The sequence below is a fragment of the Andrena cerasifolii genome, chromosome 10 (assembly GCF_050908995.1).
Source record: "Andrena cerasifolii isolate SP2316 chromosome 10, iyAndCera1_principal, whole genome shotgun sequence".
In the NCBI taxonomy this organism is placed as follows: Eukaryota; Metazoa; Arthropoda; class Insecta; order Hymenoptera; family Andrenidae; genus Andrena; species Andrena cerasifolii.
The window spans coordinates 5,554,012-5,569,859 of record NC_135127.1 but is presented as its reverse complement, the minus strand read 5'-3'; the positions used below and the strand labels follow the sequence as shown (position 1 = coordinate 5,569,859).

Below are 15,848 nucleotides of genomic sequence, written 5' to 3'. Positions count from 1 at the left end.
AGAGTGATATTTACGGACGAAAAGAGATTTAATTTGGACGGACCCGATGGATTTACTTATTATTACCACGATTTAAGAAAGGAAGAACAATTTTTGAGCCGTCGCCATATGGGAGGCGGTAGTGTAATGATTTGGGCCGGTATTGGGTATCGTGGTAAAACGGAAATAAAATTCATTACAGGCCGAATGAATAGCAAAATGTATCTCGAAATGATTGATCAACAAATAAATACGTATGCCACAAAAATTGCCGGAGATAAATATATCTTCCAACAAGATAATGCTGCCGTGCATACTGCGAAAGTGATAAAGCAGTACTTTTCTACCAAAAAAAATCGACTTTTAGACTGGCCAGCAAAATCTCCGGATCTTAATATTATTGAAAATTGTTGGGGAAATCTTGCCAGAGCAGTATACCAAAATGGCAGACAGTTTCAAAATGTGAATGATTTAAAACAATGTATTCAGGATGAGTGGGAACAATTAAAACAAAAAAACATTAAAAAACTATATAAATCGTTGCCGAAACGAATGATTGCTGTAATTAAATGTAAAGGAGGTGCCACTAAATATTGATCATTCAATATCACCAATTACTTTGTTCATATTCCTAGTTTTATAACAAATGTGCTATCATTTTGTCCCACTATATTTCCTTAATATTTCTGTTCTTTTTAATAAAAATGAATCCGTTGTTAAAAGTTAAGTTCATTTAATTTATATGTGTTAATACATGCAGTCTGACAAATGTATATAACAAAAATTTAATTTGTAATGTTTAATACACAGAAATTGAGTAATTCTTAAGGTGTGCTATCTTTTTGTCCTGGAGTGTATATTGTTGCAACTACAGTACAAACGTAACGCACATAATAATAAGAAAAATACGAAATGATGAGAAGTGGGGACATGATCAGAAATTGGGACATTCACCTTATTTCCCAGAGCACGAAATAATCCTACGAGCATACTTCCCACAGCTATCGGTGATTTCAACTTGCGCGCCGTTCTCCCCGATCATTTCACTCTCGAAAACAAACTTTAATCGCCATCCCGACACTTAATTGTCTCCCGCAAAGCATCCATCCCCTGCGCATTCAAACGACTTCATAGAGACGGAGTTGTTAGCATAAGGATATAACAGTTGAAAGCGTGTACTTTCCCAGTTCACAAAGCAATGCCAGGGACATGCCTCCCACAGCTTTCGCGACCACCTCCAATCATTTCACTCCCCGCGACAAACTTTAATCGCCATCTCGACACTTAATTGTCCCCCCCCTGAGAGGATCCTTTCCCCATACATCGAAATGATTTCGTAGAAGCCGAATGGTAACCCAGGCAACGGGTCTCGTCGACCAAAGGCGAGCCTCCCCCAAGATTTGCTCTGGGCTCCAATAAACGAGTCCCACCCCCCTCTCCGCGAGATCGATCTATCCGGAACAAACGTCTATTTCATATGGTCGTAGCCGCTGAAAGAAACTCCAGCTTGTAGCCTGACCCGGCTGGGAGGAGGGTGGATGGCGACAGACTTTATGAACCCCTGGCTCCTCCAAACGGAATGAGATCGGCCGCGAATTTATTCCACGGGGCAATTACGACCCGGTCCCCGGTTCTTTGCATCGTGGTATCCGGCCCCTCGTGAACCAGCGTCGCGATCTCGATGATATCGGTTGTCGGATAACGGGGCGCTTCGAGATATCGGTTATCGATTACAGCCCCGAGGCGTTTAGAACGAGGCGAATCCTTCAGTGGCCCCTCCCCCAAGGGCTGGGTGCTACCACCCGGTGATAAATTATGGAAGGACTTTGAATTCCGTACACGCTACCAAGATCCATACACCGGGACCGTTGCACGGCGATACCCCATTGATCTCGATCGTATATAGACCGCCCTTTTCGCGCGCGCCTTCGCCTTTGACATCGCCCGCCCCCCTCCCCTCACGGCGCGCTAAAATATCTCGCGTGCACGTGAAAGCGACCTCTGTCACCCCGTTACGCATAAGCCCGTGAATCGCGTCGAATCGAATGACAGGGGCAGGGGGGAGGGGGCATTATCGTCATCAAAATTCACCGCACCGCGGTAAAAACAACACGTCCCGGAGTCGCGCGCTGAATACGCTCGATGGGGTGGTCGAACCGAAGGGATCACACTGTCCACGTTCGAGGATTTTGTCCGCGGACGGCTGGCAGCGAGATCGACCGACTGGAGTGTGTACGTCTGGGATGCTGCAGTGTTTGGGAACAGCGTTAGGGTGTGGGAATGACAGGAAGGGTGGTCTTAATTGGAAGTTAGTGAAATATTAGTTTAACACTTGTACGGGAATTGGGCCATTTTTGCACGAAATTCAGTCATAAATCCTCATTCCTCCTTGACTATTGCTTTATTTCGACTGAAACTCCATTATTTTCTTAAACAACTAATAAGCGTGGATAATTATTTTTTTAATTTTTTGTATTGTTGAATTTTAATCAGTTCTTAGAGTGTTAGAGCGTAATAATTAAATGAACGGTGTTTTATTTTTTTATGTTCGTTTTTTGTGAATATGTATTGGGTCAATTTGAACCTTTACTTTTCTGTGTAAATTTACAAATTCTGTACAAAGGTTAAGCAAGGCATTAAGAGCCAAAACGGACTAACCCACGTTGAAAAGAAATTAAGTTTTCCTGTTTTATATGGTTAGTACAGGCTGCTGGAATACATTATTGCTACTAACTCAATTTCACAAAAAATGTGGGTTAGGCTGTTTTTACCCTCAATGTCTCAATTAATGCTCCCCGTGTCTCTGAGATAATGTTTCGTAGTAGTTGGTGAACTGACAGGTGTAGATAACGTTTGATTAACCTTAACCTTCCAGCAATTTCAGAAAATTTCAGTTAATTTCATTAGGTAATATGAAATTATTATGTCAGTGTTGAATATGAAGTTACGCGAACGACTATTGTTACCTATAACACAGCAATTAAGCTAGAAGTGTTTCATCTCGCAATTGCTAATATCAGTAAAATATATCCAACAAAATCTATCACAAATACACTTTTTATCAGGATAGATAGGGGGACCGGGGCTAGTTGAAACGTTATTCTGTTTTCAATTTTTGTAATTTTTATTTGAATTAATCGCTTATTAACAAATATGCCAAAATAAACTTTAGCCCTTCCTCTTTAATATCCAGTAAGCGAAAACTTGACAAAATACATACAAAATGAATGAAAAAATGTTATTTGTACGAAGGCAAAGTGTATCAATTTACCCCGCTGCGGGGCTAGTAGTTGATACGTTATTCTGTTTTCAATTATGTTCATGTTTGATTTGAATTAATTACTTAAAAACAAATATCGTCTGTTTCCACCTGTCCCTGCGTCAACCAGCCCCGGTCTCCCCTACACTATAGAAATGCAGGTTGTTACTCCGGTGGTACCTATACATTTTACTAGAAAAAAAGTGTACTAATCCATCGACACCCGTTCGCAAATTTAAACAAGCTCCATTCAACGCATAATCTGACAGAGAATTGGACGAAGAGCAAAAGAATGTGCAAAAAAAAAAGCAATTGAAACGCGACGTCAGCTCCACGGGCTGTGCAAGAACACGAACAGGAAGGAATGGGATTAACAACGATAATTGACAAGCGAATCAGCCGCGCGTCAGCTTTTTAACCCTGGAACAACGATAAATCCTTTCCAGCCGTCCGCGAGATAGCACCGCGCGCAGCATCTTCAGAGACCCCACGTAGAATGCGCCGAAATCCTGCGGGCCGTGTGTACCCAGCTGAACAGAAGATAGAAATCCGATTTCCCCTGGACAGATATAATCCTTTTCACCCCAAACCTCCTCTGCCACTGGCGCAGCGTTGGCTCGTAAGGGTTTCGCATTGAACGGTCTCGTAGGCCGTCAGGAACGATCCCAGCGACATGCTTGTGAATCAATTGATTCCCGAGAAGCCGATAATACGATTACAAATTACGAGCCGTTTAGACACGCCTGACCAATCAACGATACCATTGTCGCCCGAATCGTTCGCGATCTCGGTTGAATGTGGCGGTGATTTTTCTGCCCACCAATGTAAAACTCACGATTTCAAATCAACGTTGAGCTCGATCATTCACTGTATGGTAGAAATTTTCTATTCGAGCTTGTCCTGCATCTCTTTGTAGGAATTTCCACTATTTATTTAGTGTCTATGAAAAGCAAAATTTAGCTTTCAACTTTTCAGTCCTCTCGAATTTTCTGCGCCAATTTCACTGAATAGTCTGATTCGGGGTATTATCAACCCCCACTTCAGACTGATGCTAAATATACATAAAAAGATTTTGCTGATTTCGTACTTTGACATCGGTTTGGCACGTATAGATACGTGAGTGGAGTTTCTATTGCTGTAGAAAGCTATAATTAAGGATAAAAACGAGATAAATCAGTATTGAATTTTTGTTTATGAAAAGGGAGCAATCGGTGAAGTAGAAAGGGTCGCTATTTCTAGGATCTAATCGAGAAATTATTATTCTATTTAAGTGTACTTACAAGTGTTGTGCCGTATACTTAAAATAGATGTTACAACCGAAGTGTGTTTCGCTGAAGGTAAACGATATTCCATTCTTCTGTGTAACACCTGAGCCACGTATTTGTCGGGCGTTCAGCCTTGGTTTTCTCTGCGTCGTTCGTCTGCAGTGATTGCTATGAACGTATGCGGAAGCACGGACATGTAAACCTTGCTATCATATGCAAATTCTTTGAAAGCATGCTGCGCCCCCATTTGGATTGTATGCCTGTGTCGCAAATTGTATGTACAGGATCCGTGGAAAGGTGAGTGCTCAGGCTTGCAAGAATTTCAATCTTGTCTCTCTCTTCGATTACATATGGGTACACTAATCATTATACTAGCAACTGCTGTCATGTTTTATATTGACTTCCTCGGGTAGTCTCTTGTAGAATAATAATTTCATACAATTTGATTAAATTATCCTCGGAATATTATTTATTTAACGCTTTAAACCAGATGTGACTTATACAGCAAGTATAGTATACATATAGTTTATAAATTGCTTAGAAATAAACTACCAATTTACATAATCACGTTTACACTATTTAGTGTTTAATATTTATGTTTTACTTGGCAGTAGTTAAATTCTTACATTGCAGTTCTTAAGAAAATTGAAGATAAGTTCTAGACCTTTGATATCCGATTCGTAGAGAAAATAGCTAACACACAGTGGTAGGTAATACTTGCATCTGACGAGCAGTTTTAACAGAATTAAGTTTACGTCTTCATGTTCTGAGCATTGCCAGATAACATGATTTAAGTTTTGAGATTCTACTCCGCAATGATAAGCACTGTTAGATATAAAGTAACCCTCCCAATATATTAAATTATTTCACAAAATCCACTGTACAAAGAATCTTTACAAATGAAAGAAATTTTTTAAAATTATTTTTATTGAGATAGCAATGTTTGTCTTTCTGAAATTCTTATAATTCAAGTAGCTACTATTTAAAACGATTTTTAAACGACGAATATGTTAAATTATATACCGAGTGTAGCATTATGGCTGGTATACTTGAAATTAGGTGATTTCCTATGCGAAATAAATTCAGATTTGAAAATAACTTGGTTTTAGAGCTCTGACTTCATTTTTTAGAAAATAGGCTTTATAAATATGACGAGTAGGTACTCTTGCACTTTATTAATAGTCGCACATGTTTGAAGTCTATGTAGAAAACACTGTAAGTGCCAAAATTAAAAAAAAAGTATCGGAAAATGTTCTACTTTCCAATGGCGAATTTTATTTTTGGTATTTACAGTGTTTTCTACAAGGACTTCATTTGTGCATATTATACTAGTATTTTCAGTCGGTTTGATATTTTAAAATATTAGTGGCATCAGTACTAACGTATAGGAGACCACTGCAAACTTGTCGAAAAGAATTCTTATTTAATCAAAATCAATTATATCGAAAAGGAAGCCCCGATTGAGAAAAACTTATTCCACAATTTGTGTTTACTCTTTGACAAGGAGTTATTCTATTTCAAATTGTCCAACCATCGTCGCAGTATTCTGTATGTAACAACGTCGAAGCAGAAATTGTTGACTCGTACTACTAGATTGTAAGAGCCCAATGGTCGCAGAAGAAGGGAAATTAGATTGTCTATGATCAGACATTCTCTGCAAGCCAATATGATTGAAACACCTCTCCCTAACTTTTCATACATGGATTATCTTTAAAATCGTTTCGACTGAAAATTATTCAGGTTCACAAAAACTTTTTAAGCCTGCAGAAATCTTGTCATCTGATTTAAAAATTTCTTAAATCTTCCCTTCTGTATTCTATGAAATATCTTTGATTACCAAGATACCATTTTACATTAAACCATAGATAGATAAGAACAGAGAAATATATCAGCCCAATCTGAAAATAATTAAAACTAATTAACCAGCAGCCTGATTTCGTGCATAAGAACGTGTTTGTTTCGTTCATTCAAGTTCAGGAACTTTGTTAATTAAAACGCAGGAACCAGAAATCGGAAACGACTGTTTTTAAAAAAAGTCGTCCAATCCATTACCATTCGTTTGTAACACACGATTTCGCAGATATTAATTTCTCGATATTGCTAGGAACCGTTGCATGTTTCGAACGAAAAAAATGAGCTTTTTTGGTGAACAGCGTGTCACGGAATCCCGCGCCAGTTTCCCTTTACCTCAGAGAAGCCGCAAAAGCTCCAGGAACGTGTATCGATTCCATGCATTGCGCTTGAAATAGTTCAATTTCACGCTGCAAACCAGATTTTTTCGGGCTTCTTCTAATATACAAGCGTTTCGATTCAACGCGAACGGGGCCAATATGTTCGGGCCGGGACGGAAGTTCTTGAAAGGGGAGATGGAAGTTGTTCGGAAGGCGATGAATGCATCGAACGATACGTACTGGGAATACAAAATTGTTGCTGAACTTGCAAGTAGCAAAAGCCCCAAGGAAAACTTATGTACGTGTGCTTTAATACGCGTTTCCCAGTTTCAAACCTAATCAATACGATATATACACCATACAGCATTGAACTGTGCACATCCACTTCTTATGAATTCTTTCCTCGCATAAACAAATGTAAGCTTCGTAAATATACACAAATTTATCAGCAATTTTATAAAAATATTCAAGCATAAATATTATAAGCATAGGGGAGAAGTCCCAGCACCAATTTTAGTATTTATGTATACCAAATAATGCCTAAAAACACACTGAGGGAAATTCTAGATCTCCACCCCCTTTCGTTCCCTAACGATATGGGGATAACAACCCTAAACTTTACCATTTTTTTTCTCAACAAGTACTTAAGATATTCAAATGTTTCAAAATGCACGTAGTAAGTACTTTTTAGCTCTACTGCATACATTTTTTTAAAACTTGCAGATCAATCATTAAGGGTAGAAATAAAGGAATTAATTGCTTGCCCTACTGGGCTCCACCCTTCGAAAACAAAGATTTGTTCCAACCGTGGAAATTATTCGGAAAAGGTCCTTGGAACGAAGCGAACAAAAGACTTTATATATTCTAACAAAGTTGAACTTTGCCCTACGCCGCAGAAAAAATGGAAACTCTTTACTAAAATCCCGCCATGAATATTAAATATCGGGGCGCGAAAAGAAAAGCGTCCCGGAATTTGCTGCCTCAGCGACGAGCTGCGAATTCCCGTGAACTTCGCGTGGAAGTTAAAAACGTTCTCGTTAAACGCAGTTCTTCGACGTCCAATACCCAGCCGCCACCACGTGAAATTCAGCTGCCCGGCAGAAACTGATCGGCGAAACGTTCCGCGATACGAAAGAGCCGGGGATCGTAATATCGGAAGGTACCTAGCCGTGCCTACCGAACCGCGTAACACTTATCTCTTTCGGCCTACAAAGTTTCGCCCCCTCCTCAGCTGGCCGATCGGCGATATTCACCGTTTAAAGAAATCTACTTGTTCCCAACGGTGCAATTCGTTGAGAAAGAATCTCCGTGCGAATGGTAAAGAACTTTTCCTCCCCTTTTTTCTCTTATCTGCTTAACGAGCTCTCCTTCTTTATCCACCCCGATAACGTCCCACTCCACCGTCCCTTGAACAACTACTCTTTCTTGTCCCCCACGATTCAATTTCTGTGTATCTTTCCACCTTCTCTTATTCTTCCATTCCCTCCCCTCTCGTTCAACAGTCTCCCTTTCGCTACTTCCTTTTATTCTTGCGCAAAGGGGACCCCTTTTGTTATGCTATCCCTGGGACACTTAGCGCCGAACCCCTATTTCCCAGGTTTTTGGATCTTCGGGCTTCTTTTTTTGTTCTTTATTTCTCAGCTGTTCCAGTCGTCTCGCTAAGCCTGTTTCATCTCTGATCTCTGGGTGACTTTATCTTCATCGCCCTCCCCTGTACGATTGCTTCCGTCCTCCTCCGCTCTTTGCACCCTCGCTCCCTTTCGTTCGTGCCACGCCTCGGCGAACGCAACCAGCTGGCTTAGGAGCCTCCGGGTTGCGAGATCATCGTGAGCTACGTCTAATTTCGTGTACGTGCTCCATTAGCTGCCTCGTGCCTCCTTACGCAGTAGATTCGTATCCTAAGCCGATTCCGCGGCGTGGATAATGCTCAGGATATTCCGTTTGCGGATGCTAACGAGAGTGCTCCACGCTGGGACGCTGCTCGCATTTTACGCTCTCGATTCGCGGCGCTAGACGCAACCAATTGCTCGGAACGCACGTGATAACGTCGATGAACTTGATAGATTGAGGAGTTCATGGTAGGAGATACGGGAAATCCTCGGGAAGTATCGATTTTAACGGCTGGTGAAATAGGCTAAAGCGCTAAAACTAGTTCGCCTAAGTTTGACAGTTGCTTTTGGAACGGGAAACTAGTCGATTTCACGTTTCCTTTATTATTTAGATATTTGTTTAACATTTTCTTCCACGCCAAATCAATCGCTCTTCGCGGTCGACGTCAGGGATTTTGAGGAAATTGAAATATAATCTAGCTCGCGTGAAATTAAGCGGGGTTTAAGTCATCATTTAACTGGTTCTGAATTTATTTTAAAGTTTTCAATTTTTCCCCTTTCATAAAAACAATCTCCTTCGCGTCACTCGGAGTAATATGTCGCTTGTTAATAATTTTTTTAATAATCCACAGATGGCATTACATTTGCACTAATTACGTTCAATTTAGTGTAATTGCTAAGACGACGATAGATTTTGGCATTTACCTTTTTTTATTTTCAGTAAATCCTGGTAAGCTGTAAAAGTAACGTCTTGATCTAATTCCACGTTAACTAGAATGCAGATTATACACTTGTGTGAACAGTTCTACAAAAATTCAGTAGATTATGATAAAGTATACTAACAAACGAATTTATATCCTCTCACACATTCATTAAAACTATGTACTTTGCGGAGAGATTTTCATTCCTTTTTTTTATGACCGTGTGGAGGAATATGCCACATGTTTATAACTCCTTCTATTTAATGCAATCGGGTTGTTTTTTCGTGTTAAAACCATGCCTAAGAAGTATCTACGAACTTCAAGCCGTGCTGCGTGGTCAGAAGAAAGTTTAAAGGAAGCCATTCGAATGGTGAAGGTGGCTCGTACTAAAATATAGAACAAATTTTGAGAACGTAGATAATTTTTATGACAATTCGAGTGATGCAGAAAATGTGCAACTACTGTACAATATGTCAACTGTATTATTACGATAAAAAATTGACCTAAATGTGACTGGGTAAAAACTACTTGTTGCAAAAGGTGGGTCCATGAAGACTGCGTAGAGATTGGAGACTGTTTAGTTTGAAAGAAGTAGCTATATTTTTCAAATACATTTTACATTCCATTGAGTTGAAATATTTATTACTAGTTACTAACAGCTTAAATAATTTAAAATATTGTCGATTCTCCAAAATTTGAGTGATTAGTTCGCCACTCATAGGTGGTGGCATATATTACCTCAGACCTTGGGGCATATTTACCCACCACTTGGGTAATATGCCACTTTCGATAACTATTGTATTTACCCCTGTTTCTGCTTACACTTGCGAGACATCGCGATTTAAAGTCAACCGTGGCATATTCCCCCGAATGACCCCAAATAAATTTCTCTCAGCAAAACTACGACAAACACGAGCTTCGTCCTTCCCCTACTAACCAACAAGTAGTGCCCTTTTGAAATAAATTTTTCAACGCCAAAAACTAAAACACTGTTTAGCGGAAAGATTTTAAACAACCACTTGCATTGCAAATTTCAGGCTCCCAAGTTTCTACTGCACACCCACCAACATTTACATCCTACGTTCCACTGTTCCATTCCTCTTCATAATAAATGTGTGGCACGATTGTCGCAGGTGTACATCGTGGGCCACACGCCACCAGGGGTGGACGATCGTGTGAGCGGCGCGGCGTCTCTCAGCGAAAGGCACAACGCCAAGTATCTGAAACTGGTCGCCCTCCACTCGGACATCATTCGCGGTCAGTTCTTCGGTCATTGGCACTCTGACACGTTCCGCGTGGTTTACAGCGATACAGGTACGTCTCTGCTCTTTTCTTGCCCGTAGGCAGTGGATCGGGGCTGAATCGACCGCCAGTCGAATCGATTTGCCAACCTTTTACACTCTGCGGTTCCCTCGCCGAGCGGCCACCTCTCTGTCGCCCCCGTGTAACTTACGCTCGCTTCACGCTACATTCTCCCCGATTTTACAGCATATCCCCGCGGCATCCCCGTCGGTTTCCTTCGCGGTCCGAGCTTTAATAACTCGGAATTTTCGCGGGGCACGTTTAATCTAGCCGGCATCGAAATGGAATCGATGTCCTCGCAGGGCCAGTCGTAAACTAACGCGCTCTGGAATATCGTCCCGTCCCTATTTTCCCCCCCGGTGGGCTTTGTTTTATTGTGACTTTCTCGCTGGCAGATTGAAACGTGGCCGTTATTTGAGGTTTTTTTTAACGAGTACAGCGTGTATTGGCTGAGCTCGAGCGTGTCCTATTTCAGGCACAGGGTAGCGCGGGGAACTGGGCGCTTCGATTCCTTTATTAAAACTTGTCACGGACACCCGTTGACAGCGAGATCCATGAAGCGCATTCAGCCTCGTCGGGATTATTATTTGCGTAACCGTGCCGCTTTGAATGTGGTAATGCGGGGGGTTTCAACGACTTGCGGTTGAAAGAAGATCTAAATCAGCTGGGACAGAACTCACGGGGGAATCCCAAATGGACATATCTTAAGAGTTTACAATGCAATTATTTCTCCGCGCCTTGATAAATAGTAAAATCGTGCCTAGAGCCTTTAGACTCCCCGAACACTTGCTGCGAGCCTAAATTAGAATAAAAATCGTCGAAAGCTTTCTCGCCGGACACCCGAGCCAGCGACAGCGTGCGAATAGATGTAAATACAGGGAGGTATATCTATTGGGTCGCCTGTCGACTCATATTCCCAAGGAATTCCTTCGCGAATGCCAGCAGCCAAGAAACGATAATCAATAAATTCCCCGCGTGTGCCGTTTAGTAGCGGAATATTTCCCTGCCCGTTTTACAGGCCTCTTTTATTGGTCACGCTACGACAGTCGATGCGCTTCTAGAACGTCCCGTCCCCTACTTTTTTATTCACATCCGCGCATACGTAGACCGTACATCGGTGACATTAAGGCCGCGCGGTCTGGCGCTTTATAAACAGGGATAATAGGAATTCGTCGAATTGATTGCGATCGTGAAACGTCATATACGTGCCTGCCAGGTCTGCCTGTGTCTTGGATAATGATGGCGCCCAGTGTATCGCCGAGCTCGCCCGGAGGGCCCAACAATCCTGGTTTAAGGCTGTACAAGTTCGAAACTAATACCGGACAGGTAGGTGGGCGAACGCTCGCGAGCTTCCATAATCCTCGTACGTCTGTGAAAGTCTATTTATGTGACGTCTCGATTGAAAGAGCCGGGAATATATGCGCTACCCTGTCCCGCCCACCTCCCCTCCCACGTCCCAACCCCCCCCCCGAAACCCCGTTCTCTGTCGCATTCAGGTCCTGGATTATACGCAGTACTATCTTAATCTACCGGAAGCGAATTTAAACGGGAAGGCGAACTGGTTGGTCGAGTACTCTATGCTCGAGTACTACGATCTTCAGGAAATAACGGCGATCACTCTCCACGACTTGGCCGACCGATTCACGCAATCCAATGATTACGCTTTCGTCAGGTACGTATAGAATTCTGTCGGTGACAAATTTTTCTCTCGTCCCCCGTGCTGGGCGGTGGCCGCGTGACCGTGATCGTATCACCGGACAAGAGTCATCGATCATCTGCGTTTGACTTCGGCGAATTAGAGCGCCCCGCTTGCGGGAAAATGGAATGTTACTTCTGGGCGTTTTAACGCGATATGTTTCGACATTTTTTCGACTTTGTTATGGGAGGTATTTTTTTTTTGCTGTCGGGTTTCTGGCGCTGGGTGGAATTGCGTTTAAGGTTTGTGGAGGACGGTGTCCGTGAGGGGATGGTTAATTTCTTTGGCTAAGGTGTGTTGTTTCGGAGCAATCGTTTTCAGGCAACGAGAATTGTAATAAGTCGTTGCTTTTAGTTAAAATTGTATTACTGTCAGCCTTTTCAGATTGGCTTCTATAAATATGGGTTTCTCAAACGTTTAGATTCGTATTCGGTACGATCCGAAATTCGAATACGTTGAATTAGTCGAATACTTCGAACCATTCGAATAGTTAGAATTATTCTAATATTCGAATTAGTCGAATACTTCGAACCATTCGAATAGTTAGAATTATTCTAATATTCGAATTAGTCGAATACTTCGAACCATTCGAATAGTTAGAATTATTCGAATATTCGAATTAGTCGAATACTTCGAACCATTCGAATAGTTAGAATTATTCGAATATTCGAATTAGTCGAATACTTCGAACCATTCGAATAGTTAGAATTATTCTAATATTCGAATTATTCGAGTGAATTATTCAGATTGAAAATTATTTGGACAGTTCGATTATTCGAATCCTGAGGTAAGAATTCTGACCGTGATCGTATATTCGCCCAGAAATGTTACGTAGCTTTCGATCAAGGAGACCAGAAATGATATTTCAGTCGTGTCACAAAATGCAACCCTATTCGTAATTATTTTCATTTCCACACCCTAATTTTATACGCACGAATTTGTGCGTCCCTGTCAGGGGTCGAATGGAACTGTTGCCTTGTATAAATAAAAGTTATTTATCGAACTTTTAATTCTTAAATAACTTCTTTTCTGTTTTAAGTTGACTTGGTACATAGAATACTTAGATTATTCAAATATTCGTTATAACCCTAGTTCGGAGGTCGAGTCACTTCTATAGTTACAGAATCTATACCGTCACGAATTTCGTCTTACAACTTTTACTGAGTATTCTCCAGATACTGTACTACAGATATAATATCCCAAAAAATCGATTTTCTCACAAATTTTAATGAGAATGTCCCCTTAACACTAAAAACCTCCAAAGTTCCAAAACTCCTTCCACACAACCCCCAAGAACTCCGAAGCTCCCAAAACTCTGCAAAAACTCCTGCCGTCCAATAATCCCCAAAACTCCCTTCGACATTCCTCCGCACACCGGGAATATCCGCACCCCCGTTCGCAATAACGCGAAACGTGCAACCTCCCCGCGCGAGGAGCCTTGAAATATCTTCCTCCGGCCCCGAGGCCCAGCTAACAAATGTCTGACACAAATTGCCCGTGACAAAGTAACCCCTTGCAACGCGGCACACCTGCACCCCCTCCTCCCTGCCCCTCCCCTGTGCGCAGGGTGGCAAAGTGCTCGACACCGTCCAGCAGCATTTACATGATCCGATGCGGCGATTGCGTGAGATACCTACACGATCGCATCCTGGCTAGCCGCCGGTGGATTAATAATTTCCATATTTCTCGAGTAATTATCCGGCACGATAATTCCCGGGCCGGTTGACGGCTGATAACTGTCTACCCTTTTCAACGCAATCGCGCCATTACGATGCTAATTACGATCCTCGATAGGGCCCCTCCTCGCGGCTTATACCCCTGCCCCCCCCCCGGCTAATCGGCTGATTATCTTTTCCGCGCATGCCGCGCCTCTGTCCACGCAGATATTACGCGGCGAACACGGTCTTCCTGCCGCGCGACGTCGAGCAGATTTGGGGCTGCGGCGGCCCTCTGAACGGGGTCTGCGCCCTCCACCACTACTGCACCGTCACCCGGCTGAACCCCGAGTCGTACAAGGAGTGCTACTCGTCCTACGCCTACGCGCTGGCGTCCGCCGGCCCGTCGCCGCCGTCGTTCCACCGGACGCTGCGCCTCCTCGTCCTGCTGGTCTGCGCGGGGCTGCTCTGGGACCGGTAGGTGGCCGCTGCACCGCCGTCGAAACGAAAGACAGCTGCGAGACGAGTGGCCGCGACCCCGACGCCCCGGGCGTCCTCTCTGCCAGACGCGCACGACCATCCAGCGTCCCACGGACGTTGAATCCGCTGGATCTTCCCGCTGGAAGATCGACGGGACCGCTGCTGCACGATCCTTTGGGGCGGGACGGGGTGGAGGAGGCGAGGGAGCGTCGATACGCGTCGCAGCGAGCGATCCATTGTGTCTCTGTGTTCTGTCTCTTTGTCTACGTCTTCTCTCTGTCGTGACGCGCGAACCGCTCGCGGATGTCAAGGGGAAAAGAAAGGCCCCCCTCAACAGCGGCGATCAGGAGTCACGCGCACCGCGGGGGATTGATCGCCGGGCGGGAACGAGCGCGGTCGATTCGCGCGACCGGCGATCCAGGGGTCGTTTAATTAACCGGCCCGCGAAATTTCACGGTCCCCGGCGCAAGCGGCGTGCGATCGGTGGCGAGTGGTTCGATCGAAGGGGTGGCTTTCGTTCCGCTGGGAGAAGCCGACGCGACGATCCGACGCGATCGCGGAACGAGGGGGAGACCGAGGGGGTCGTCTGATGTGAATCGTTTTGAAAAAAAAAAATACAAAAAACAAACAGTCCTTGATGTTGTACTTACTTCTCTTAAACGTTCGGTGTACGTTGTTTTAACACGAGAGAATATTATAGCGCGAGCTGCGTGTCGCAAGCGATGACGTAATGAAAGTGTGGATGAAAGTGATCCGATTCGATCGGTAACGCGGAGGCGGTAACATCCTTTCGTGGCGTCGCGACTTCGGCTGCATCTCGACGGGATACGGAGTCGGCGACTGCGAGGCGACTGCGTCGGAGCGTAATAGCTTAAAGGGCCATGATATTCGTAACACCATTTCGCGATTGTCGGAACGATACAGTATTTCTTAATAAACGAGACATGGATTTGTACCCAGTGACTGATTAATTCACCCTGCCATCTCTCCCGCTGCCAATCGACTCATCGGATTTGAATACTCTCTGTACAGTGCGTTGCAAAGTAGTGGCGTTTATTTGTTTCTGTAATCAGTTGAGTTATTAAGAATTTTTACGGGGAAACTGGGAGCCCTGCATCCCTTTGCACACTCACTTCCACCTGTAAGTCAGTATGAGGGGAAGTAAATCCAGAACCCAACATGGGGATGTGTGGAGCAGAGGGTTAATCCTCGAAATTATAAGTTAAAGAAATTTTTTCTAGGCATACTGATTGGTTATATTTCATTTTTATTATTTTCTAAATTGGGTATTAGAGATTCCGTAATGCAGCAGAAAATAATACAATATTCTTACTTTTTCGATAATAGGAGAAAGGTACGTCAAAAATTTATTAATAATATCAGCGTAATTTGATTATTAAAGTTCGTAGCATGAAATATAGAATTTATATAATGAAATTCATTAAAATTCTGCTTAAATATTTTTCGAAGATTCTTATTAATGTAAGTCATTTTTATTTCAATTAGTTTTT

The 15,848-nt window shown here is 43.0% G+C and overlaps 1 protein-coding gene across 3 annotated transcripts in view; it reads left to right on the top strand.

The window, feature by feature from the left end:
• Positions 1-15,292, top strand: part of LOC143374325 (cyclic GMP-AMP phosphodiesterase SMPDL3A) — an 87,857-nt gene extending 72,565 nt beyond the window's left edge. For all 3 annotated transcript variants that reach the window (XM_076822373.1, XM_076822375.1, XM_076822372.1), the window contains 4 exons: positions 10,338-10,518; positions 11,723-11,832; positions 12,003-12,178; positions 14,086-15,292. In XM_076822373.1, the coding sequence (XP_076678488.1) occupies positions 10,338-10,518; positions 11,723-11,832; positions 12,003-12,178; positions 14,086-14,338 (720 nt within the window). In that variant the 3' untranslated portion in view covers positions 14,339-15,292. The remainder of the gene's footprint in view (positions 1-10,337; positions 10,519-11,722; positions 11,833-12,002; positions 12,179-14,085) is intronic.
• Positions 15,293-15,848: the final 556 nt, after the last annotated feature.